Below are 25375 nucleotides of genomic sequence, written 5' to 3' on the forward strand. Positions count from 1 at the left end.
ACTACCCAACACCCAGAATTTTATTTTAATATGTGACGTAGAAAACAAACTGTTGTGGATTAGTAAGCAGCCAGCCTACACTGTTATAGATTTTTCCAACAAAAACGGTAAAGAACTGGCAGCAGAGTTGCCATTAATTTATAAACAGAAACCTGTTGTTCAGGTGTATGAAATGCTTCTGATTTCTATATCAAGAATAAATATGACAGATGCATGAGACAGTCCCAGAGTCTCCTGCAGCCTGATGTCAAGTGTCAGTGAACCTCAGTATGCTGGAACCATTTGACTGTTTTGTATTGAACTTGTAATGTGACAGAAAGCATTTTTTCACAATATAATCTGAAGTTGATCATAACTGTATCTAGTTAGTGATGATTTGAAATATGTGCAGTATTTTAACGCAGTAATGGATTGCATTTTATATATTTTTTAAGATGGACTGGTTCTGTCAAACAAAAAGATGATATATAATTGTGTGTCTAGATGTTGAAGAGAAGGGGAATGAAGAGAAAACACTCGACTACGATGGACACAGATGGACGAGAGCCTATGGGTACACTCCCACTCACATTACCTACATTTATTGAAGTAGATTTAGTTTTAACCAAGAGACATTTATGAAGGTCTGAACCAGGAAGGAGAACTCATAGATGCAGTTCAACAATGGGATTTATGTGAAATCACCAGAAAAGAAATGATAACATGAACTCTGTTATAAAATATTTACTTTGGCCACAGTTCAACTCCAATATTAGCTCCAATGTTAGCAGCAGGCTAGCTCACTAGGTTCACTTTGTGGTAGAGACCCTTTGCATTACTCACTACACTGTTGAGTAGAGCTGTACTCACATCAGATTACAGAACATTCCAGTTCACCTGCAGAGCAGCTGCCCTACATTCACCTCCCATTACAGCCTACATACCAAACGTTATGTTTCACCTTTAAGACTCGTATTTTACAGCCTTTTGATCATCATCTGTGATGTAAAAACCTATGATCTATCTCTGTTTCCATTACATTAGTTTTGTAGTTAGGTAATTTTGAAACAAGAGAGAGTTTGCAAGACTTGATAGTCTACCATGCTGTTGTCCTGTAACTAGAAAAAGTTCAGTGACAACTGACAAAATGAGATTCGACTCAAGGGCTTCTTGACTCATGATAACATTATTATCTCCTTTCAGCAGGGTAGTAAAGGTGTTTATCAACAGCAAGTTGAAAATCACTTCTAATGAATGTAGCTGACAGTACAATGAAAAAAAGTCCTGATAACTATGAAGAAGTGAAGCAGTGATTAAACAGACTGATGATTAATCATGGCTGTTTACACCTGCTTAAGAATGAATTTACAGATATGCTGGAGTTGACTATCCCCCACATTCTCAACATAACTTGTTACATAACTTATCACAGTTAATGTGTTTTGAGAGATCTCTTCACTGCACTCCTCCTCAGAACCCGAGATAAAGGTAAATAGAAACCTGTTGTTCAGTTGTATCAAATACTTTTGATTTCTACATCAAGTATAAATACAACAGATGCATGAAACCGTCCCAGAGTCTCCTGCAGTCTGATGTCAGGTGTCAGTGAACCTCAGTATGCTGGAACCATTTGACTGTTTTGTATTGAAATGTGTCACAAAGCATTTTTTCACAATATAATTTGAAGTTGATCATAACTGTATCTAGTTAGTGATGATTTGAAATATGTGCAGTATTTTGACGCACTAATGGATTGCATTTTATATATTTTTTAAGATGGACTGGTTCTGTCAAACAAAAAGATGATATATAATTGTGTGTCTAGATGTTGAAGAGCAGGGGAATGAAGAGAAAACACTGACCTCGACTACTATGGACACAGATGGACGAGAGCCTACAGGTACACTCCCACTCACATTACCTACATTTATTGAAGTAGATTTAGTTTTAACCAAGAGACATTTATGAAGGTCTGAACCAGGAAGGAGAACTCATAGATGCAGTTCAACAATGGGATTTATGTGAAATCACCAGAAAAGAAATGATAACATGAACTCTGTTATAAAATATTTACTTTGGCCACAGTTCAACTCCAATGTTTGAGATAAACTCAAAATATTAATGTAATTATCGTAGAATTATGATACCATGATCTTCAGTGTAATGTAATTATTGATACATTAGTATGAAACAAAAATGTTCAAAGGAAACAAAAAGGAGATGAAGTGATGAGACAAATCAAATTTGCAAAAAATAAACACAAGTCACTGCAACAAGTGGAGAGAGAGAGAAAGACGGAGCAGCATCAGTTCAGAGTGAAGCAGGTGGAGGTGAAGATGGTGTTGATATAGATGTTAATACTGAGATAAATTCAAACAAATACCCACTTGAGACAAAATGTCTCAACAAAAGGAAACGTTTCATAGCAGCCTGTAGTGATTTTACAGTTTCTTGATGGTCAATTTCAAATTCAAGTTTAATGAATAAAAAACTAATAATAACTAAAACTTTTATTAATAATTAATTAATAAAAGCCTAATTGCTTACTTTTTGTTTGTAATAATCAGTTTTTAGATATACAAGTCTATATTTAATTAAATATTTTTATATAGATTTGAGCTAAAGAGAGTCAAATAAATAAATTAATACATGAATAAATTACAAACATGCACAATGCATCCTCATATTCAAAATAATTAAATATAAAATCAGACTCACATTGAAACACTATCATTACACTAAGTAATGTCTGGAAGTCTAAATAAGTTGTTTTACACTGAATGGAAAAAAAAAGTGTTCTCAGTAGAGGTCATGTAGGGCCTTATGAGCTCCGTTTTAATGTTTTCCAGATTCTGTTTGATTTTTTCACAAATTCTGTGTTTTATGATTTAAGCACATTTTGTCACCAAAAAGTGTCCAATCATGTGGCGTTTGAATAAAATTTCAATTCAATAAGAAATGATTCAAAACGTAATCATAGCTTCAACACACAGTACACTCAGACATTTGCATGAAGAAGTGAAACAGATATGTGAGCGCTATAGCCTGAAGTAATCCTTCACATAACAAATAATAATCACAGGATAGTATGAGACGATAGTATGTTAGTATTGAATTCCTCAGTTTTTTGGATGACTTAGCCGTGTCAGAGGGCCTCATCGACATGACTGTGTGTGTGTGTTGTAACGGGTTTGTTACTTCATAGAAAATAGTTGGAAATAGCTCAGTCAAACCACACAAAACAATAAATATAATAAATAATAAATAGCAAGTAGCAATGAAAAACACGTCATCAAAAACCAGTACAACTCAGTTCAATGTTCAATAGATGATTAAATCAACCAAGCAAAGCCACATCGGTGTGTGTGTGTGTGTGTGTGTAACTCGTCCCACAGTCTCAGACAACTCAAAAGTCTGCTCCGGGTTTTCACCGCAGATCCCCTCACAAAACAAAACAAACCAAAGACACTAGCAAAGCAACACTGTTACATATGTCAGACCATCATGTTTAACTAAATATCTTTAAACGTTACAGTTTCAGCTGAAAATGACAACAGAAAAAAACAAGTTTGCCAAGTTCACATATCTCAGCAATTCAAATCAACCACCAGTCGTCTACCCAGAAGTGACTGTTGTTGTTAGCGTGACGTCACAGTCTGTAGTTCTAATGAATGGCGGAGTAATATTTTTAGTGATGAGGCTTTTTTCATTTGAGCACAGCTAGGTGTTGCTGTTATGCTGATTTGAGCACGTTCTAAATGTCTAGTTGACCAATCAGATTGCTCGGTTGGAACTACGTGTTGTGTAAGTGTATTTTGAAAACATGGTAGTGAATACAGAAAGAAAGAAAAAAAAAGAAAGAAAAAAGGAAGGAGGGAAAGAAAGAAAGAAAGAGGTTTTCTTAAGAACAGTAATTTTACATTAAATTGACACAGGCCAATGCAACTGATTTTCTGTACTGTAATAAGAATAAACCCTGAAGAGCAACATTGAACAAAACACAGTTACGAACCAGAAACACAACTACATTTCATAACACACGTTAATTAAAGACATCAATGATTCAGAAAACAAGATATTTCACAAAAAACACAATTTTGGGCCTGTTTTCCACAAACTAATCACAAGGCAGAACTGAATCAAATCAGGTCCTCCATAAATGCCAATACAATACTGGAAACACATTTAAAAATAGCATACAAATAAAATTAATGTTATATAACATGCTAAGTCATAGAGGGTTATTAATTTTTCTGTTAATTTTGATTGTTTTTACAAGTGACTTTTTTTTCTCTCTCATAGTCTTTTCCAACTTTCTCTCCAAACTTGGACTGAAGAAATTTTATCCCAACAAGCTCACTCTTCAGTCTCTTCTGGAAATCAACAAAAACAACATGTATGATGGAACTGTTGAATCACTGGAGAAAATACCATGGTGCTTTCTCAGGAAACTCTTTCAAATCAACACAAGATACAGAAACTGTACACAATTATCAAGCAATGATGATGATGATGATGATGATGATGATGATGATGATGATGATGATGATGATGATGAGGGGAACAGTGAATCTGCAGACAACAAGGTTAACCCTCTCGACCTCATAGTCGCACTCTTTCTTTGTGCTGACAGCTTCTTGCAACAGGAAATGGCCCTCAAGATGTCAATGTGCCAGTTTTCTGTCCCACTGCTGTTGCCTCATGGTGATAACAGTCAGTGTTCCCTGATGCTGTGGGCTCTGAGAGACATCGTCAAAGAGTGGTGTCCACATGATTTGTCTGAATCAAGAGGATTTGATTCAGACAACATTGTCCAAGCAAATATACCATTCTTTACCTTTGTGAGGCTGAAAAACTGTAGTTTGTCCAAGTCACAGATGTTGAATCATGTTCTCAGCAGCGGCCAACAGAATCACAACATCTTCATACACAGAGATATGGAAGGAGGAGAACTTAAAAGAGAAATTGCCAATGGTTTGGTTGAGGTTTGCTGGTACCTTCCCTGTGGCAAAAAAGATCTTGACATATTTCCAGAACCAGTTGCCTTTGCCAATTTGAGAGGAGACATTTGTGAGTCACTCGCACAATTCAAGTTTCTTTTTCAAGTGTCAACTGCTACCTTTGTGTTCCTGGACAAAGTTGAAGAAAATGAGCACAAGATTCTGACTTCTCTTCAAGATGTGAAATCCAAACTCTTCTTGGTTGTAAATCGCAAGGGCAACTCTAGAGAGGATATGTCTGTCAAGAAAATAAAGAAAGAGTTAGAGCTACCAAAAAGCAGCATGAAAATCAAAGACCCAAACGTAAATGTTGTAGAGTTTTCAAAGAAACTTTGTGCAGCCATCAAGAAATCACTGCCAGAAGAAACTCCCAAATTGAACATTGTCAATATGGTTGGAAAAGCTGTTGAACTTGGTCTGTCTGTGGATGAAAACTCAAGTGAAAAACAAAAGAAAGCAGTTGAGGAGATCATGGGTGACATTGAGGGGCGAAGTATACCAGACTACAAGAAAGAACAGCTTCCTTTTCAGGGAGATAAGTGGAAAAGATTATCAAAGTTAGAGAAGAAGGAGTGTAGATTGAAATCTGGTGACTCAGACCTTGAACAGAATAAATGCAAGCTACAGGAAGAAAAACAAAAGATTAGGGAGGAACAAAGCAAACAAAAACTGTCCAAAGGAATGAAGAGTTTCATTAAAACTTTATCCACAAGTGACAAAGAAGAAAGAGATTTTTTCCTTAAGTGGATGAAACTCAAGTTTAACACACATTCACGGAGGGAACTGTCTGAGCTGCGCAAGGAATTCAAAGAGCAATGCAAGAAGAAAGATAAAGATCTCACTGCAGAGTCACAACAGGCTTTGATGGAGAGTTCTTTAGGAGTAGAGCATTACATGAGAGAGATGGGACTCATCTATGAGTTCTCAATTTCTGGCTCAAGAAACACTGCTGATGAAATATCTCGTCTCCCTGGTTTGGCTGCTGAAATGCTGTTGGATGGATATCCTTTAGAGCTCTTGGATGGAGATGCTTCCAACATCCCAGAGAGATGGGTGACAGATGTGCTGACGGAGCTTCACAAGAAGGTTGGAGGGAAGAGCAGACTGTTAGTACTGAGTGTGCTGGGTGTTCAAAGTTCAGGGAAGTCAACACTCCTCAACACCATGTTTGGTGTGCAGTTTCCTGTCAGCAGCGGCAGATGCACAAGAGGAGCTTATATGCTTTTCCTCAAAGTTGGAGAGGATATGAAACATGAGTTGAATTATGAATTTATAGTTCTCATTGACACAGAGGGTCTAAAATCTCCTGATTTGGCAGAACTAGATGAAAGTTATGAGCATGACAACCAGCTGGCAACCTTTGTGATTGGTTTAAGTGATGTCACCATTATCAACCTCGCCATGGAGAACTCAACAGAAATGAAAGATGTCCTGCAAATTGCAGTTCATGCCTTCTTGAGAATGAGACATATTGGTAAAAGGCCAGTTTGTCATTTTGTGCATCAAAATGTTTCTGGAGTTTCAGCTCATGAAAATACCATAACAGATAGAAAGAAGCTCTTGGACCAGCTCAATAAAATGACAGAAATTGCAGCTGAAATGGAAAAGAAGCCTTCTATTAAAGCATTCACAGATGTGCTGGACTATGACATAGACAAAAACCACTGGAACATCCCAGGACTCTGGCATGGAACCCCTCCGATGGCACCAGTGAACACAGGTTACAGTGAAGCTGTAGCAGATTTCAAGAAAAATCTTTTGATGAAAGTGAAAACAAACCAAAGCAATGACGTCTCACAGATCCCAGAGTTTCTAATATGGATAAAAAGTCTCTGGAAATCTGTGAAAAATGAGAACTTCATCTTTAGTTTCAGAAACACTCTTGTGGCTCAGGCCTACGACAACCTTTGCAAAGAGTCCAGTCAATGGGAATGGCAGTTCAGAAAAGAAATCCTCTCCTGGCAAACAGAAGCAGAGTTGGAAATCTTAAATTCTGACAATGAAGCTGATATTCAAACTTGGAGCATTTTGGTTGATTCAAAAAAATCAGAGGTGTCAAAAAAAATAGCATCTGAAAAAAGAAAAATGAAGGAGAAACTAACAAACTACTACAAAAAGAAAGACCAGAATGTAAATCTGACAGAAAAATACAAAACTGACTTTTTCAACAGCATCAGTAGTCTCGCAAAGGAAATCGATTATTCTGTGAATAACAGATTGGATTATGTCCTTGAGCTAAAAAAAAGTTCAAAAAAGGCTCAAGACATTCAGAAGAAATACAGAGGCGGGGTTGAAGACAAGGTCATGAAGCTCCTGAGTGCCTGTAAACACTTCACACTGTCTGATAAACAGCTGACACAGAAGTTTGAAAAGATGTGGACTGAAGCCACTAAAAACGTGTCTGGCCTGAAAGAGCGAGATATCGCAGCATGTGTCCTGAATCAGTTGAGAAAAAATTTCACAAACCGGAATGTTGATGAGAAATTCCAAAACATTAAAGACCTGAAGGAGATTGGGAAGGGTCCATTTAAAACCAAACCTGAACATACAGACTCCTGGATGAAGAAGGCTGGATATCTGTGGAAGGGAGATGCAGAACTGAAGGAGTTTGCTGACGATGTCATTGAGTCTTGCACACGGTTTGTGTTTGATAAAGCAAAGACAAACACAGATTACAATGACTCTTTTACAAGGGAGCTTCTTGAAAAAATGGATGAATCCCTTGATCAGAGTCACAAACATCACAAAACAAATACAAAGTTTGTGATTGACCTGAAACTTCACATGTGTGGCATTGCCTCAAGGGAATTCCTCAAAATGCACCAAAAATTCTTGTCAGATAATGATCCTCAAATTCAGCTGCAGAAGTACAAGACTCAGTACTTGTCAGATTTTCTTGACTTATACAAACAGAGAGATAATTGTCAGCGTAAAGCAAAACATTTTGTCAGATGTTGTATCAAACCTGCTGTGGAAGAGTACATCAACAGATCTCTGGGAATAAACATAGTGGATGAAATTTGTCATTCAGCAGAGTTCAGTTCCCGCTCCTTTTTCCAGTACAACATTCAGGAAGAGTTGCTGCAAAAGGATGACTTTGACAGTTTTGTCAAGTACATTTGTAACTATGAAATATATGTGAAGGATTGGATATTTCAGCAAATCCAGCAACAAATGTTAGAGAACAAGACTTTGAGCAAACTGAAACAAGAGAATCTGAAGGTGATAGTTCGCAAAATCACAGCAGCCTTAGAGCAGGCCACAAAAGGACCAGATGGTGTTCAACTGCCAGACAACAAAAAAAGCATCACAGAGCTCATCAGCAACATGCGGAAGTATTTGACTAAAGACATCTCAATTTCAGTGGAGGATGAAAAAAGAACCCTGTTTCAAATCCAAAGCACATGTCATCCATTTATCAACAGCCTCAAAATGTCAATAGAAGACTTGAACAAACAGCTTCAGGAGGAATTCTCAAAGTCTGAAAACATCACTGAGACTCTGAACAAACTTCCAATCAAATCACAGGATGAGCTTTTCAAGCAAGTGTTTGGTTGTGGAAAACAATGTCCATTTTGTAAAGTTCCCTGTGAGGCTGGAGGCAAAGATCACAAACAGCATCATGCAGCTGTTCATCGACCAAAAGGTCTTGGTAGACACAGTTATGATGGCAGTGATAAGCTGGTTGAAACACTGTGTACAACTGATGTACAAAGTGAACGTAGATTTAAAAATGCAGACACTAAAGGAGAGTGGCATCCATACAAAGACTACACCAAGCACTATCCAGACTGGCACATTCCTCCAGATCCCAGCATAGAGGCATCTGACTACTGGAAGTTTGTACTGGTACGATACAATGACAGATTTGCTCAAGAATACGAGGCCAAGCCAGCTGATGTTCCAGAGGCCTGGAGGAGAATCACAAAGGAACAAGCACTGAAGGGGTTAAAAGATGCCTTCAACATGAAGTGAACAACGTACAAATGTCTTTAAAACAACAAAACAAAATTTCAAACAAAAATGAACTTTTTTGAGAGGAGCAAAAGGACACGAGCACTAAACATGTTAGAGCTTTCAGCAGATCAGATCAGTCAAATTCAATCAGTTAAATTCAAAATATATCAATACTGTTTTAATGTATATTGTTTTGTTTTTCATGTAACTGACTTTGTGGTTCACACTCAAATTCAGACTAAAGCAGCTGCTGACAGTGAATACTGTGGCATCCTTTGGTCTGGTGAACATGATGAATGACAAATGATGAGTTGAACAAGTTGTTGAGACGTTGAAGAGCTGGAAATAATTATGTTAGACTGTTCAACTTTTTATGTAATATTTCTTTTACTTATTATTTTGTGTTTTTATTTTTTGGAAATTACAGATGTTTTGTTTTCTTCTCTCATGATTAATGACTGGTGTTCATGATAATGATAAAGAAAATGATGATGTACAACAAAGATCATGTAAAAAAGAGATGATGATGTTTTATGTTTTTATCTTTATTTTTTGGTTTGTGATCATTACAAATGTTTAGTTTTTCCTTTTTTCAAGTTTTAATATATGCATATACGTATAATAGCTGATATACACAATTATGATGCTGATGAAATCAATTATAATGATGTTCTACAAAGATCACATGAAAAAAAGGTCATGATTTACAATATTAGTTTTGTTGTTTTTGTTTTTTGATGATTACAACTGTTTGTTTAATGTTTCTTTGTTCATATTGATATGTGACTATGTGAATAGTAACCAGTGTGCAAGATAATAATGATAATAATGATGATGATGATGATGATGAAGATGTCATCATGGTTCATTCAGTGTTTGCAGTTGGTTTTCTAATGGTTACTACCAGTCAATCAATAACAAATATTGATACAAATGACTTTTGGTGCCTTTCTGAAGCTGAACATGAAACAAAGAGGCAGAAAGCACAGAAACAATTACTCTGACTTTTAAATATTTACCTTTTTTTCTTGTTTATTTTATCCTTTTAAATAAAAATGTGATGATGATGATGATGATGATGATGATGATGATGATGATGATGAAGGCCTACGTAGTTCAAAGGTCTTATAATGAGAAGCTGTTTTGTAACATGTTTTACTACCTTTTACATTTTTTTTTTATAGTTTTATTCTTCAACATTACTTGTAAAACATAACATGTTACAATGAAAATAGTTATTAATGTTTTCTTGGAGATTAAAGTAAATAAATTGTCATCAGTTGAAATGTTTGCATGTTGATACAAATTAATTTGTGATTCATGTACAAATACTGAGACGTCCTTTCATGTGTTGTTGATGTTTAACTTTTTCTGAGATATTATGTGTTGAACAAGTCAAGTTAAAGACCAGAAAACGATTTTATCTTTTAAAAACATATTATTATTGTATTTTGTGGTATTTTATTTTTGCGTTTTACTCTTTAATACAAAGGTTTTTGTTTTCTTCATCTTGTAACACAACTATGTACATAATGTCATGTGCTAAATATAATGATGCTGATGCTGTTGTTGTTGATGATGATGATGATGATGATGATGATGATGATGATGATGATGATGATGAAGAACAAAGCTCATGTGAAACAGATGTTTTCTAACATGTCATCACTATTCTTTAATATTTTTACAGTTTATTTCTAATAGGAACATGTAAAACATTTGATCTTTTGATGTGTGTTTGATAAAAGTCAGTGAATAAGAGTCTTTATGTTGTTGTAACGGACCTTTTAGCTCATGTTTAAATATTGTCTAAACAAGCCAACTATGGGAATAATGTGGCATCTTCTGCTCTGTTGATCATGTTCAACTTCTGACACAATGAATTAAACAAGATACAAACAAGTTTTGCTTTATCAGTGTTTTCTTTTCTTCATTTTTACAGGTTGACATACAGTATAGTTATGTGTATAATGATAAGTGATGGTGATAATATACTGTATGTACAAAGATCATGTGGCTAAATATCTTTAGTAATAAACAATTAATGCATAAAGCCATCACATGTAGAATTTCAAACATTTGACACCAAACTTTAGATCAATATTGCTGATTTCAAAATTGATAAGTTCACAAATATTGGGTATAAAGTTTTCTTCTACAAATGTGTGACTTTAGTTTGATGTTTTTAAAGCTGTAATCAAAGCCGCTGCACTACTGACAACAATGGTGTCACTCTTTACCAGCTGTCAGTAGTTCCTTTATTTCCATTGTGCATTGCATTATGGGACAACAGTGTCTATCAACAGCAGTTATCAATTATTAATCAACACTACAGACTCAGAACATGTTTAGATTTAAATTGTATAAAATTATGACACAATGTTATAAAATATGATTCACAGAGTGGTTTACAGGTATTTGGAGGATTATGTGTGTGTTGAATTTGTCGTCTGATTAAAACAGAACTGTTGAAATAAGTTGTAGGAAGTCTCTGGAATGTAATTAGTTCCTCTGGTTCTGACACGCAGACCTTCCTGAGCTGCCTTCAGCCAGCTCTCTGTTCTTATATTATCTATAAAGTTCCTGGTGGATTCCTAGAACATGTGTTTCCTCTTTAAGGCTGATGGGAAACAAACTGACGTGAGAATAGTCCTTAATAATGTATTATTGCATGCTTTATTAAAAAAGCTTCATTATCTATTATTAATGAAGGCTAATGAAGGAATAATCACCGAATAAATCAGCATTAAAATATTACCACGATTATCTAATAAATGTACGGAATATGGAATAATAGATGCTTATAACAGATGTTTGTTTTAATGATTTTTATGACTTTTTTTCCAGAGAATGGATGAAGACAGTTGTCTGGTCCTGTAGTAGCAAAACATCCATGGTTGAGACCAGTTTATATCTACGTTTATGAGCGCCACAGTTTACGACAGTTCCCGTCTCTTTGCGGCAGTCGGTTGCTAAAACACCAGACAACATGGCGGAGGCGGCGCAGTGCTCCGGTGCGGAGCAGCTTTTAACGGAGAATCAGGAGCGTTCCGCCGCGGCGGGAGACACCGGGACACCGGGAGCTGCTGCCCGGGACAGACCCGTATGTCTGATAGTGTTGGGCATGGCGGGATCCGGGAAAACCACCTTTGTTCAGGTAACGCTAGCGCGTGCGGCTAACACGAGCTAGCTGCGTGAGTTAGCTTGTGCAGGCAGGTAGAAGTCACCTGTTCAGATGTTACAGCTGCTACTAACACCGTTCTGCTCTGTTAACTTCACTTCTGGATACTCTTCTGTGCACAAGATAGAAAATTGCGAGTTTCATTACCGTAATATGTTCCCTTGCTGTCTAATACTCACTATTAGCGCCTCTCAATTACTGTAATTACGCTAATAGAAGCTCCAGCTCCTTGAGACCCTTAACGGATAATTCTACTGATTTTCTAGTTTTATCTTAATGTCAACAAATCCAAACCAACAATGAACTGATCTAGTAACGAACAGAACACGTAGGTGTCTCTAAAAAGCCTTAAATTCCCTTAAAATGAGTTTTCAATATAATATATATTCATCTGGTCCTTTTTTGTTTTACATTATGTAAATTAAATGTCGCCATCAACAAGTATTCGCCTCTCTTCACTTATTATTCTGAAATTAATCTTTCAAAATGAATCTCTTTGCAGTGTCTCACACTGATGTGTCACAAGTTACATCTGGTTGGCTACTGGTCATGTGACCACACAGTTTATACAATATCTAGACACAAACTGTATATTCTGAGTGTACACAATGAATGACAGGTTAATTGGTTGAACATGGGCCACCACCCAGGTTGGGGGTGGGACTTTGGTTATGTTATGTTTGGGTGTAGCAGAGATAACTAGTTGGGTTCACATTAAGGTAACATAAAACGCATATCGACGGGGATACAGACTTGAAAACAACTCTGGAAATACTCAGTAGAGCATCAAATGTGGATTAATCCGCTGCTGAAAATAGTCCCGAACAAATCTGTTTGTTTACTAAAAATGACAGCAGCCAGCTGTTTTTGGAAATCACTGAACTTTTTTTAAAAACAAAACTTTATATTTGTGAGCTGTTTTTAAAAGAATAATGTCTTCAGTAGGAACCAGTGGGCTGAGAGACCAACTAACACGTTTGGTCTATTTGTGGGATTTATTGACAGCATTGTTCTTAAACCCACATCTGACCTTCATCTCATAATACCGCACGACACATGTGTACCTCACAATTCATCATCATCATCATCATCATCATCATCATCATCTACTGCGCCACACCAGTCCAGTTATTGGTGGTTATGCACCAATAAGCAGTTTTAGAACTGGATTCTGTATTAATATAATAATAATAATAATAATAGTAATAATAATGATAATGATGATAATAATAATAATAATAATAATAATAATAGCACTTTTAAAAAACAAGTTTACAAAGTGATTCACAGACATAAAAACAGAAAATACACATTGCAATTACAAATTAGTAAGTTTAATGCAATCAAGAAATAGAAGGACAGTAAATAAAAAATAGATAAATAAGTGAAAAAAAATTAATTATTTACATTGATGATTATTCTTCAGATTTGTTTTGGTCTATGAAACATCAAGAAGCCCAAAATGATGTCATCAGAATCCAGAATTTAAATATATTTAATTCACTCAAACGTACGACAAGAAAAAGCAGCAATTTTCTCAAATTTGAAATCCTGAAACCATCAAATATTTTGTATTTTTGCTATAAAAAAAAAGACCTAACCGATCATCAAACTGTGTAATCGTGAGAGACGCGTTCCTTCTCTCAACTTTTATTCAGCAGCTCTGTTTTGATCTCAGTGCTTTCGTTTCCTCCAGAGGCTGACGGCTCACCTTCACTCCCGCAAATCTCCTCCGTATGTCATCAACCTGGATCCTGCCGTCCACGAAGTGCCCTTCCCTGCAAACATCGGTGAGGACTGGTCTATTTCCTGGAAACACATACACACCAATAACTCAATCGTAATATCAAACCAAATAAGTAAAGTGAGTGAGGTCGTTCAGAATGAGTTAGAGTGGCTCCAGACAGGCGGTGTTGAGTGTTTTGTCCCTCCTGCTGCCCTCCAGACATCCGCGACACGGTGAACTACAAGGAGGTGATGAAGCAGTACGGCCTCGGACCGAACGGAGGCATCGTCACGTCACTTAACCTGTTCGCCACTCGCTTCGACCAGGTGAGTCAACAGAGTCCTTTCACTGAGATGGAAACGTAGTTAACAGTTATTATTCATGTTTGAAAGTACAACTCAGTTGGTCTACCTGTGTTTCCACCAGAGGAACCTTGTTTATTTTGCAGAAGTAGAGGAACTTTTGGGGGTTTGCAGGGACGACCGCTGCTGATTGGTCGAACAAACACAGTGTGGCAGCTTCAACTCATGTACCGCGTCATTCATAAAACAAGGAAGTGTTGTAGTAATGATTTAGGACGAGCAGAGGACGTTTCTCTTTGTTCATTAATGTTAAAAGTAAAGTCAGGAATCGAGGGAGCAGCGGTAGCGAGAACAAATCAGTGAGTGAGAGAAATAAAAGGTTTATTTTCTGATTGTTTCATGTTGTAGGAGCCATTTATGTTGATTGTCGGCATGTCGTTTGTTTAGTTATAACTTGCAGTATTATTTTGGACACTGGGTGGCGGTCATGAGATGCACAGGGTTGTATATCTAAGGGCATAGGTGACAGGAAACAGGAGGCACAGGCAGGTGGAGCACATACAGTTCTTACCAGATCGGGAACAGACGCACACTACGACTGGCAGGACAGAAACCCGGTATGTTCATGACATGTACAAAGACTTCAATAAAACAACAAACTAAACGGCAGCCAACGGACTGGAAAATCTGTTCTTGAATCTGCGTGAGATCACTCCTAACTTAACCTACCTGTGAATTAATGGCAAACTGGAAAAACAGGGAAAGAAAGGACATTGAAAAATGAAAAAGCAGAAATAAAAGCATCAAACACTCAGCAGGTGATTTTACTGAGGAGACACACGCTCACTCACATTCATCACATCAACTGGACCAATCTGTGTTGTCGTTGCTGTTTCCTCATGTGTGAATACTGCATTTCATTTTTATTTTTTAATTCCTCATGAGTCTGCAGGATCCACCTGGTTCCTCAGACGTGGTGGAAACACAGACTTTTAGTTTCTGAGATTAGTTTCTTGAACTTTTGGTCCAAACAGGGTTTAACAGACAAATGTTGCAGGTTTCTCACTTTCTGTCATTAGTCAGTGTCTTTCTCTTGTGTATCATTCAAATGATGCACTAGAGAGTAAAACGTCTCTCTCCATGTTTTAACTGTTTAAGTTAAAGATCTCACCTGTGAACCTGTGAAACGAACTAAACTGGACCTTTTTTGAACCGTTTTAAATAAAAAAGTTGTTTGTTGTTCAATTTAGACAATCCAGAGTTTAAATTGAAAGATCTCAACTGTTTAAAGTTGAGATAAATCAGCTGATATGATCTTATTCCAGATATATCGTCTCTGTGTATGTCCAGAGATCACTGACGAGTAAAATGTTCTGTTTGGTTTGTATCTTCACATGAAGATTATTATAATAATAATAAAGGTCTGAACAGTTGAAAGCAAAGTTTTAAAGTACGACTGTAGAGTTGAAGTTATTTGTTCTCTGTAACCTTTTTATTTTTTATCAAAATTACAATGAAAGAAAAACGTGTTCAGTTTACTGCAACGCTGTAACGTCTGTGAGTTTTTGTTTGTGTTCTTCAGGTGATGCAGTTTATAGAGAAGAAGCAGCAGAATCACCGGTCAGTATCTGATATAAAATACCTGTGTGCTGTCAGAGCGGTTCTGTTTGTCCCTCTGTTGACTCCGTAACAGCTGAGACTTGACAGACTGAACACTGAGCAGCTGTTGTCCTTCTACATGTACACATAAGAGCTCTCGGTTGTGTTGGTTGTGATTGATTGCTGCCGTCCAGGTCACATGATGCCTTCACGTGGAATTTGTGAGGTTTTGTTTTCAAAATGGTACAAAAAAAAACTTCACTAAAATCAGAAAACGGATCATTATTTTGTGTTTCGCTGTGACGCTGAAGAACGAAGAAAGTAACAAACCCATTTAATAAAAATGTCAGCAGGCGTCGTCTTCTGAAAGTGGAGATTTAATTCAAATTACACTCAGTTTCACTGCAGAAGTCATGAACACAGATCTCTATACGTCACTTTAAAACAGCAGTCAGAACTAAATGTAGAAACATCTTCCTCCATAAACATCCCTGTCTTCACTCTCCGCTCTCCTGTGTATCGTTGTGTCTGACGACCTTTGACCTCTGCAGGTACGTGCTGATTGACACCCCCGGTCAGATCGAAGTCTTCACCTGGTCGGCGTCAGGAACCATCATCACAGAGGCTCTGGTGGGTTTACACGCAGGGATCAGTTGGTTTTAGTCCTTTTATTGTGATGATAATAATGATAATAATAATAATAATAATAATAATAATAATAATAATAATAATAATTTTACAGCTGGTTTATATCCTGTGTGTGTGTTTCAGGCGTCGTCCTTCCCCTGTGTGGTCGTGTATGTGATGGACACGTCTCGCAGCGTCAGCCCCGTCACATTCATGTCCAACATGCTGTACGCCTGCAGGTACCAGACTGACCTCACGTCACCTCTGACCTCAAGTCACCTCTGACTGAGCGTGACCTCTGACCTCACGTAACCTCTGGCCTCACGTCACGTCTGACCTCACGTAACCTCTGACCTCACGTCACCTCTGACCTCAAGTGACCTCTGACTGAGCGTGACCTCTGACCTCGCGTAACCTCTGACCTCACATCACCTCTGACCTCAAGTGACCTCTGACTGAGCGTGACCTCTGACCTCACGTCACCTCTAACTGAGCGTCACCTCTGACCTCACGTCACTTCTGACCTCAAGTGACCTCTGACTGAGCATGACCTCTGACCTCAAGTGACCTCTGACTGAGCATAGCCTCTGACCTCACGTGACCTCTGACCTCACGTAACCTCTGACCTCACGTAACCTCTGACGTCACGTGACCTCTGGTGTCACGTGACCTCTGACCTCACGTAACCTCTGACCTCACGTAACCTCTGACGTCACGTGACCTCTGGCGTCACGTGACGTCTGACCTCACGTGACCTCTGACCGAGTCTAGCCTCTGACCTCACATAACCTCTGACCTCACGTCCTCTCCACTCCCAGACTTAAAGCTGCGTTCAGATGCAACACAACGTATATTTTTAATTACATGTTGTTTTTAACTTGTTGTCGTCGGGTCCAGTGAAAGGACTCTGTGTGAGGAACAAACAGTTTTTTAGAATTAATGACTATATTTAATAAAAGTAAGTAGCTGTTAGGACAGAACAGTCCGTTTATTGTTGGTACGGAAATTAATACGCACGCGCATTTGTATTGGTTGCACAAGATCACGTGATCAAATTAAAATTGTTTCATTCATTCAAGGAAAATAAGAAATATTAAAATATTACTCTTCTTCATTTAAAGCTGAAACTACAATTGTCCATCTCACATCTTCAAATAGGGAAACCACACAGACAAAAACACCTTAAACATGAACTCATGAAATCCAGATATGAACCTCTTCAGATGTCGGTGGCAGCAGCGACCAGCAGGTGGAGCCAACAGAGCACATAAACGTCTCTCAGAGCTGCTGCAGGTGTGTTTTTCTCTCTAAAGTCTCATCTGATGTTTCTCTCCTTCAGTATTCTCTACAAGACCAAGCTGCCCTTCATCGTGGTCATGAACAAGGTGAGGTCACTTCCTGTCTGCTCTGCTGTTGTTGTTGTTGTTGTTGTTGTTGTTGTTTTCCTGATGTTTATATTTTTATAACTTGTTGACATTTGAAGTTGTTCAGTATGTCTGAAAAAGTCTTAAATAGCATTGAATTCTACAACAATTTTATCAATCTGATAATTGAGTCGTTTCTAAACAAAAATGATCTGGTTTCAGCTTCTCAAATGTGACAAATGAATGTTTTTTTTTTATTCATTATTGTAACTTTGTTTTGGTTTGGACTGTTGGTCGGACAAAATAAGACTTTTGAAGACATCGTCTGTGACTTCTGGAAATCATATCTGGCATATTTTAACATTTTATAGATAATTCATCAAGACAATTATTGGCAGATTCATCAATAATCCAAGAATCAAGATGCACACAATTCAATTTTTTGGCTGATTAGAGTCTGAGAACTGAAACGTTGTGTGATGGACAGTGTACAGACAGCGTGTAGCTGAGACTTCATGGTGAGGAGGAATGTTTTCGATAGTGAGTTGCAGCTCTGGACTGATGCTGCATGAAGCTGTTTAATCCTTTTTTGTGGAGTTTCAGCTGTTAAATTGTGTCGTTCTATGTGGAATTAAAAAGGTTTTAAATTGAAGTTTAAAAACGCTTCTGTTGTCGTGCGTGCAGACGGACATCATCGACCACAGCTTCGCCGTGGAGTGGATGCAGGACTTTGAGGTTTTCCAGGACGCTCTGAACCAGGAAACCTCGTACGTGAGCAACCTGACGCGCTCCATGAGTCTGGTCCTGGACGAGTTCTACACCAACCTGAGGGTAAGGTGTCTGATTCGTGGTCCATCAGAACGGGTCCTTAACACATGTTGTCATGGTGACGCGCTCGGCCGTTCACATGAAAAGTGACATAAATAGTTGTCAAGTGTGAAGAAGGAGAGCTAGAGAGAGAGGAGTTGAAACCCTGACCCCTAAATTCCACCGGGTGCGTGTGTGCGCCGCGTTGTGGTTCCGACGCGGCCGCCGGAGCTGATCGCGGTCACTCTGGTCAATGTATCCGACTGCGGCGTGTTTCAGAAGCGGCTCTCCGCTCCGCTGCGCTAAAGACAGGTGCCTCGTCTATTTTTTACGGAGGCCGTGTCAAGCAGCGCAGAGCAGATCGAGCTGGGCAGGAAGTCAGACACAGAAACAGCATTGAGCATCTGGTCAATTTTCAAAATAAAACACCCCGTGCAGACTCCTGGTCATATATCAACAATAAACACAATTAAAAAAGATGAATAAAGAAACCATTTAACTACGTAGACTAATTAACCATAGTTGAAGCATGAAAATCAAGGAAAATGACCAAATCAACGAAAGCTGAGTAACTTAACAAAATTGAGCAGTTTAGTTGCCCTGCTACTGCAGTAATTACGGTAGCTATAAGGGACTTTATCAGCTTTGACTGGGCTGCTGTAATTACTGTAGTAGGAGTGCAACTGACTTTAAACTGACTCCTGTCTCACCTCCGCACAACTGAACAACTGACCAATCACTGCGTGAAGTGGGTGTGAAAGGTGCGAGGGGGGGCAGACAACATCTGCACCAAACTGTCTCATATTTAAAATGCTGCGTTCACAACAGGGTCTCCGCGTCGTTTTCATTAAGATCTCTGCAGTGAAACATCTGAACTATATGAAAACGGTTAAATCTCTTCTTGTTCTTCATTTTTTTGTCAGTTGTCAAACCTCCAGAACGTCTCCTGACAGCTGAGTGAGTGACTCCTCCTCCTCCTCCTCCTCCTCTGTTCAGCCTCCTGCTGCTCGCTGTCAGCACTGCAGCTGATTCACTGTTTAGTTCTCATTTACATATTTATCTGTTTCTTTTGTCAATGAAATTTAACCAAGGACTGCAACTTCATCATAAATGAATCTGCTGCTCTAATAGTCAAAGATGTTCAAATATTCAATTATAAAAACAGCAGATGAGGCTGCAGCTGAATAAAACCCAGTGAGGTCATCAGATGTCTCGTTTTCTCTGAGCAGCCGTTTATATTTAATTTACTAAAATGTAAGATGAGGAAGAGCTGCCGATTCTTCATCAAATCACATAAATTTTTGCTTGAAAAACAGCTAATTGATTATAAGAGTAGTTGCTGATTCATTTTCTGACACTCGATTAATCAATTAATCAGCTGATCGTTGCGTCACTAATTGAATCGTAGCTCATTAACACGAGCTGTCAGCCGGAGAGTCTCTCCGAGCTGCTGATCAGAGGATTATTATACTGTGTGATCGTTTCGTGGAAGCTCAGTTTCCCCAAATCGCACTAAAACACATCGCCGGCATTTTCTCTACTCGCTTTGAGTATCACCATGGTAACCAGTGCTGCACTGGTCAGATATCCCCCCTCCTCCTCCTCTTCCTCCTCCTCACGGTGTCGTCTCTGTGTCTGCAGGTGGTGGGCGTGTCCGCGGTGACGGGCAGCGGATTGGACGAGCTGTTCGTCCAGGTGGAGGACGCCGCTGACGAGTACGAGAGGTGAGCGGGCTGAGGGGGCGGAGTCAGTGCTGCCGCTGCTGCTGCTGGTCACAATCTAAGCAGCAGAACCAGAGATATCGTCTTTTTTTTTTATTCCACACATTCATTCCTTCTTGTCAAAACCTGGTGCCTACATTACCCATAATGCAACTGGAGGTTGTGTTGTGTTATGCTAGTAGCGGCTAATGTAGCGCGGAGCTGTTAGCCTCCAGCAGAGATGAAGGATCTGCTTACCTCACCTCTGTCCAACGTCACACCTTCAGATTCTTTTTACTTTTCTAACTTGTAGTCCCCGACCGACGCTGACTCAAGTGACATCATCAGTGACATCATCAAAGGGCTTTACATTACTTTTAACACAGAGAAACACCTGGAAACACGCTGAGGTGGAAAATCAGTAGACTTCACCTTCAAGTTATGTTCCGCTTGGATTTTTTTGTGCAGTTTGTGTTGATTCACACCAAATGACGACCTGTATCAACATCTGCTGCCTCAGTTCACGCCACCCCGGGCGGATTTGTATCTATCGGCACCCATCTGCATCTTTTCATCTTGGTGTTTAAACACAATATATAAGGCTGGAGTTACAAGTTTGATAGATCACACAGAAAGTAAATTGAATTTGATCACAAATGTCTCTGTTTTAACCAAAATAAGACAAACAAACAGATCAAAAACTAGAAATAAGAGCATCTGTGCTGCAGCTCCACCAGCCTGCTACACGCCCCCCCCCCCCCCCCGTATCCCCCCCTTACCCTCAGCTGTCATTAACAGGACTTCTAGGTTCGTTTGTGTGATGAACTGAACTCTTCCTCTTCTTCCTCAGAGACTATCGACCAGAATATGAACGACTCCGTAAACAGCTGGTGAGTGTTTATGTGTGTTTCTGTCTGAAGCATCGATGTATTATAGGACACAAAGATGGCGTCTGTTCACTCAGCCAATGTAGGATGACGTGATGATGTCACTAACTTAACGTTTTATGAATATAAACCTTCTCAATAGAAATGAGTCATAATTGGCCTTATTTGCAGTTTGAGGTGTTTTACAGATGTCTCTATTATAATAAAGGTCTGTGAGGAAAATGCTTTTTGGGCCAAAGGGGATTTTTTTTTGCTGTAATACCCAAAGTGTCCACTGGGGGAAAATTTGTCAGAAAGGCTGAGTGGCGGCGGCGCCGTTTTCCAGCTCTCTACACACATCCATGAACTTCCTCGTAATAACCGACTTCCTGTCTGTCAGGCCGACGCTCAGAGCAAGAAGCAGCAGCAGCAGCTGGAGCGACTCAGGAAGGACCTCGGAGCCGTCGACATGACGACGACACCGTCCACAGGTCGGGCTGGAGGATACTTTCAAAATAAAATACAAAATAAATAGTATCACTGCATTTTATAAATAAACATTGATAGATTGATTAATAGTTTATGGGTCTGTAATCGCCTCGATTTCCTGTAAAATTTCCTTGAAGGAGCTACTGTGTTTAAGCTCAAGTAAATAATCATTGATTATTATTATTATTATTATTATCTTTATTCTTCATAGATGACAGAGACGTCATTAAAGATTAGAGATTAAATTAAAGTTAAGCTCCACTCTGGGGAAACGTTGCTGTACTTTAGTTTAACAGTTGTATTTTGCTCACTTCCTGTCCGCAGAGGAAGCTAACATAGCCGGGCCCAGTGACCTCATCATGACACGCGGTAACCCTGACGACGTGGAGGAGGACGAGGAGAGCGACACGGACGACATCGACCACAGCAGTGAGAAAATAAAACGTTTTTTAACAATTAAAAAAATAATAATAATAATAATAATGAAAAACACAAATACATTGTAAGGAAAAAAATGTTTGTGATCTTCTGCACGGAAATAAAAGTGAAGAATAGAAATCAGACGTATCGACTGTAAAAATATCAAATCTGACTGAAACGTTTGTTTTATTTTTTCCAGCGACGGAGGAAAGCAAAGAGAAGGACGCTTTTGGAAACTTCCTGAAGGAGAGGAAGGAAGTGGTTCAGGTTCGGAACAAGAGGTGTATGATGCCTGAGGGACCCTGACCTTTGACCCCTGACCTCTACGTCTCTGACCTCTGACGGCAGAGAAAAGACTGTGACAGAATGTAGACGAAGGAAGTAAAAAAAAAAAACTCCCAGAGCTTTCCTTCTGTGGGGTACAGACTATCACCTGGAGTCAGAGCGGACGGGACAGACTATCACCTGGAGTCAGAGTGGACGGGACAGACTATCACCTGGAGTCAGAACGGACGGGACAGACTATCACGTGTGGCAGCAGATAGTTTCTGTCTGGACTCTGACGAAGGAGGAAAACGACTTCCTGCTGCTTCCATCAGTGACGTTTTTTTCCTCAGATGTTCAGAAATGATAAGAAGGTAAATATCTATACTTCCTGTCTGATCAGATGACATCACTCGCACCGTTGAAGCTGATTGGATGCTCCTCAGTGTTGCTCCTCCCTCCCCTTAAATAAAAAAGTTATATATTTTTATATCAGAAGAAACTTAAAATCTGCTTTTGTTGTGTTTTGTTGTTTTTCTGCTGAGTTTTGTTTGTAAAAGCTTTGAAAATAAAAGTGAGCTCTTAGTTTTCAAGTTGGTTTTGACTCTGAGGATGATGATGATGATGATGATGATGATGATGATGATTAGTTGCTCCACCTTGAGCCTTCAGAGCAGCTTCAGAGCTCTGTGTGGTAGTTTTGTCTTAGTGAGCTCACAACAGAAAAGGACAAAAATAGTAAAATCTTTCACCCATAAAGCTCATAAAACATAAAACAAACAGGTAAAATAAACATGAAACCACCAGCACCTGCAGGGAAATCAGCAGCAACATTATAGACCTGCTGAGAGGCTGCAGCGCTGTAGAGCTGCTCAGCTTCAGGATTTGTGCTTCTCTGGAACCTGGATGTTCTGGTTTTAATGCTTCTCAGTGTTTTGTGAGGGAAGGACATTAAAATTCAGGATGAAACCAGAAGTGTAGGTAGAAGAGGAAAAATGTTAAACCATTAAAACCAGAATGAACAAACCAGCTGCTTCAGAAAGAACAAATCTCTCCCACACACACACACTTTTTCTATCACATGTGGAGTGTTTCTGATCATCAGGTGTTCCCTTTGTTCTGCGGTGCCGATCGGTTCCCTGACAGATAGACAGAAGCTGTCCTTTGTATCCGAGCGGCTCTCTCTCTCTCTCTCTCTCTCTCTCTCTCTCTCTCTCTCTCTCTCTCTCTCTCTCTCTCTTCTGTTTGTCTTCATTCATCTCTCTCTCAGCTCTGCTGTGAATGGATCCAGCTTGTCCGCCTGCCGACCATCTGCGGCGCCGACACACTCTCTCTGTTCCGTCGCCTACACGCCGCCGCCGCCGCCGCCGCTGAAATCCGGCAGCTGAGTCACTTTCAACAAAAGCCTGAGTCTGAAAACACTGAAGAGAAGACAGCAGGACAAAAACTCAACATGTGTCAACAAAAAAAAGACACATTTAAGAAGTTTAACTTGCCGAAAGTATGTGGACGTACAGTATTTCTGTTCAGTTCATATATTTTTATACTTTTTATTCATTTTGTGGCTGAAACGTTGTCAGATTTTAATGTTTGGAGGCAGCAGCTCACAGAACAATCTGACTACGAGGTCTATTTAGTAGCTGTTCTGGAGCTTTCGACTGCACTGCACAGTCTTCACAGTAGAAAGTTTGTCCTGTTGTCGTGTGATTGTAGATCATAAAGATGTGAAACTGTTAATCTGGGATGTAAATAATAGAAGTTTATCATTCACATCTGCAGACTGAGGAACTGTGTGTGTGTGTGTGTGTGTGTGTGTGTGTGTGTGTGTGTGTGTGTGTGTGTATACGTTCTGATAAACCTGATGCATCATTGATCAGCTGGCAGGTGAAGTCTGAACATCTGGAAAGTTCTAACTTGTCTTAACACCTGGTGAATCAGGTTTGGTATCATTTGAATTTATTCTTTAAGAGTTGATTTGATTTTGCAAATTTTGAAAAAGTTACAGACTTTATTATGAACTGTTGGTTGCAGCAAAACTACGTTTAATCTCCAGAATCTGATTAATCTATCTTTTAGGAATAAATTAGGAGTTAAAGATATAACGTTGGACTTTGGTTGACTGTTGGTTGCAGTGAAGCAAAGTTTCTTCACGTTTTTTCATGTGATGTGCTGCAAAAAACATTAAACTCTTCACAACATTATGGTGATTATTTTCTATTTACTTATTTATTTTAAATTAATTTATAATACATTACGAATAGCTACAATTAAGACATGACACACCAAAAACCCACGACACGAGCAAACACACATACAGAAAGAAAAGAAACCTGGTTTGTTTATAAAATGCTGTTTGTTTGTATTTATAACTCTTGATCACTGGTGAGCAGAGAGCCTCTTCACACATATGAAAGTCTTTCTGATGGCAGTTTTTTATACCACATCAGGACATCAGGAGGCTCTTCGTCCAGACGTTTTTGTAATATTATCTCATCGTTCTGTATATAAAATAAATCTAAGAATGTTCCTGTGTTTGGATTCATAACGAGCATCTCACTCCAATATAAAGTGATGTGGATTTAAAGGGATTTCTATCCCAAATATATATAAAAAAGTTAATTTTTATGATCATAAACTCTGCACACGTTCATCAATCACAACCAGATTTCATGTGGATGTGACCTTTAACCCTGTCCAGTCAGTTTCTGGGAAAAAAAAAAAAAGTTTTGAGATGTTTCCAGATTTTTGCAGCTCTGACCTCTCTGTCTGTCTCTGTTTGTGTTTCCATTCACCTGGTTTCATGTTTTAATTTGTGCATAAAAACTTGAAATATCACATAAAAGACTTTCATGCTCGTCTGAGTGAATGAATGATGACATCATGAATCATGTGACTGAAGAGCTGAGAACATCAGATCTGTGAGGAGCGACGACGAGGAGAAACGTCATATTTCCATCCGTCACGTTTCCCCATCGTTTAATCTTTGAACTGCTGCTCTTTGTAATGACGTCATCTCGTCGTGTCGTCTTCTGCGACGGTTTTAACGGCGCCAGCTGGAGAATTAACGCCACCAACTGTTAATTTCCTAAAAAAC

The 25375-nt window shown here is 38.8% G+C and overlaps 2 protein-coding genes and 1 long non-coding RNA gene across 3 annotated transcripts; 2 read left to right on the top strand and 1 right to left on the bottom strand.

Moving 5' to 3' along the window:
* The first annotated feature begins 1438 nt into the window (after positions 1 to 1438).
* On the top strand, positions 1439 to 10003 carry LOC121903208 (up-regulator of cell proliferation-like). Its single transcript, XM_042420039.1, has 2 exons — positions 1439 to 1879; positions 4282 to 10003. The coding sequence occupies exons 1-2, from the start codon at positions 1852 to 1854 to the stop codon at positions 8952 to 8954; spliced, it is 4701 nt and encodes a 1566-aa protein (XP_042275973.1). The 5' UTR covers positions 1439 to 1851; the 3' UTR covers positions 8955 to 10003.
* Positions 10004 to 11884: 1881 nt separating this feature from the next.
* gpn1 (GPN-loop GTPase 1) lies at positions 11885 to 22874 on the top strand. Its single transcript, XM_042420625.1, has 13 exons — positions 11885 to 12093; positions 13814 to 13907; positions 14063 to 14169; positions 15728 to 15765; positions 16296 to 16374; positions 16516 to 16610; positions 17711 to 17756; positions 18420 to 18566; positions 20184 to 20266; positions 21093 to 21132; positions 21509 to 21599; positions 21922 to 22026; positions 22217 to 22874. Exons 1-13 carry the CDS (start codon positions 11926 to 11928, stop codon positions 22321 to 22323), a joined length of 1200 nt encoding a protein of 399 aa, XP_042276559.1. The 5' UTR covers positions 11885 to 11925; the 3' UTR covers positions 22324 to 22874.
* On the bottom strand, positions 22324 to 25031 carry LOC121903789. Its single transcript, XR_006098092.1, has 2 exons — positions 22483 to 25031; positions 22324 to 22450 (listed from the first exon to the last, which is right to left on the bottom strand). It is a non-coding gene; the product is annotated as an uncharacterized LOC121903789 (long non-coding RNA).
* Between the last annotated feature and the right edge of the window lie 344 nt (positions 25032 to 25375).

Source organism: Thunnus maccoyii, chromosome 1, assembly GCF_910596095.1.
Source record: "Thunnus maccoyii chromosome 1, fThuMac1.1, whole genome shotgun sequence".
In the NCBI taxonomy this organism is placed as follows: Eukaryota; Metazoa; Chordata; class Actinopteri; order Scombriformes; family Scombridae; genus Thunnus; species Thunnus maccoyii.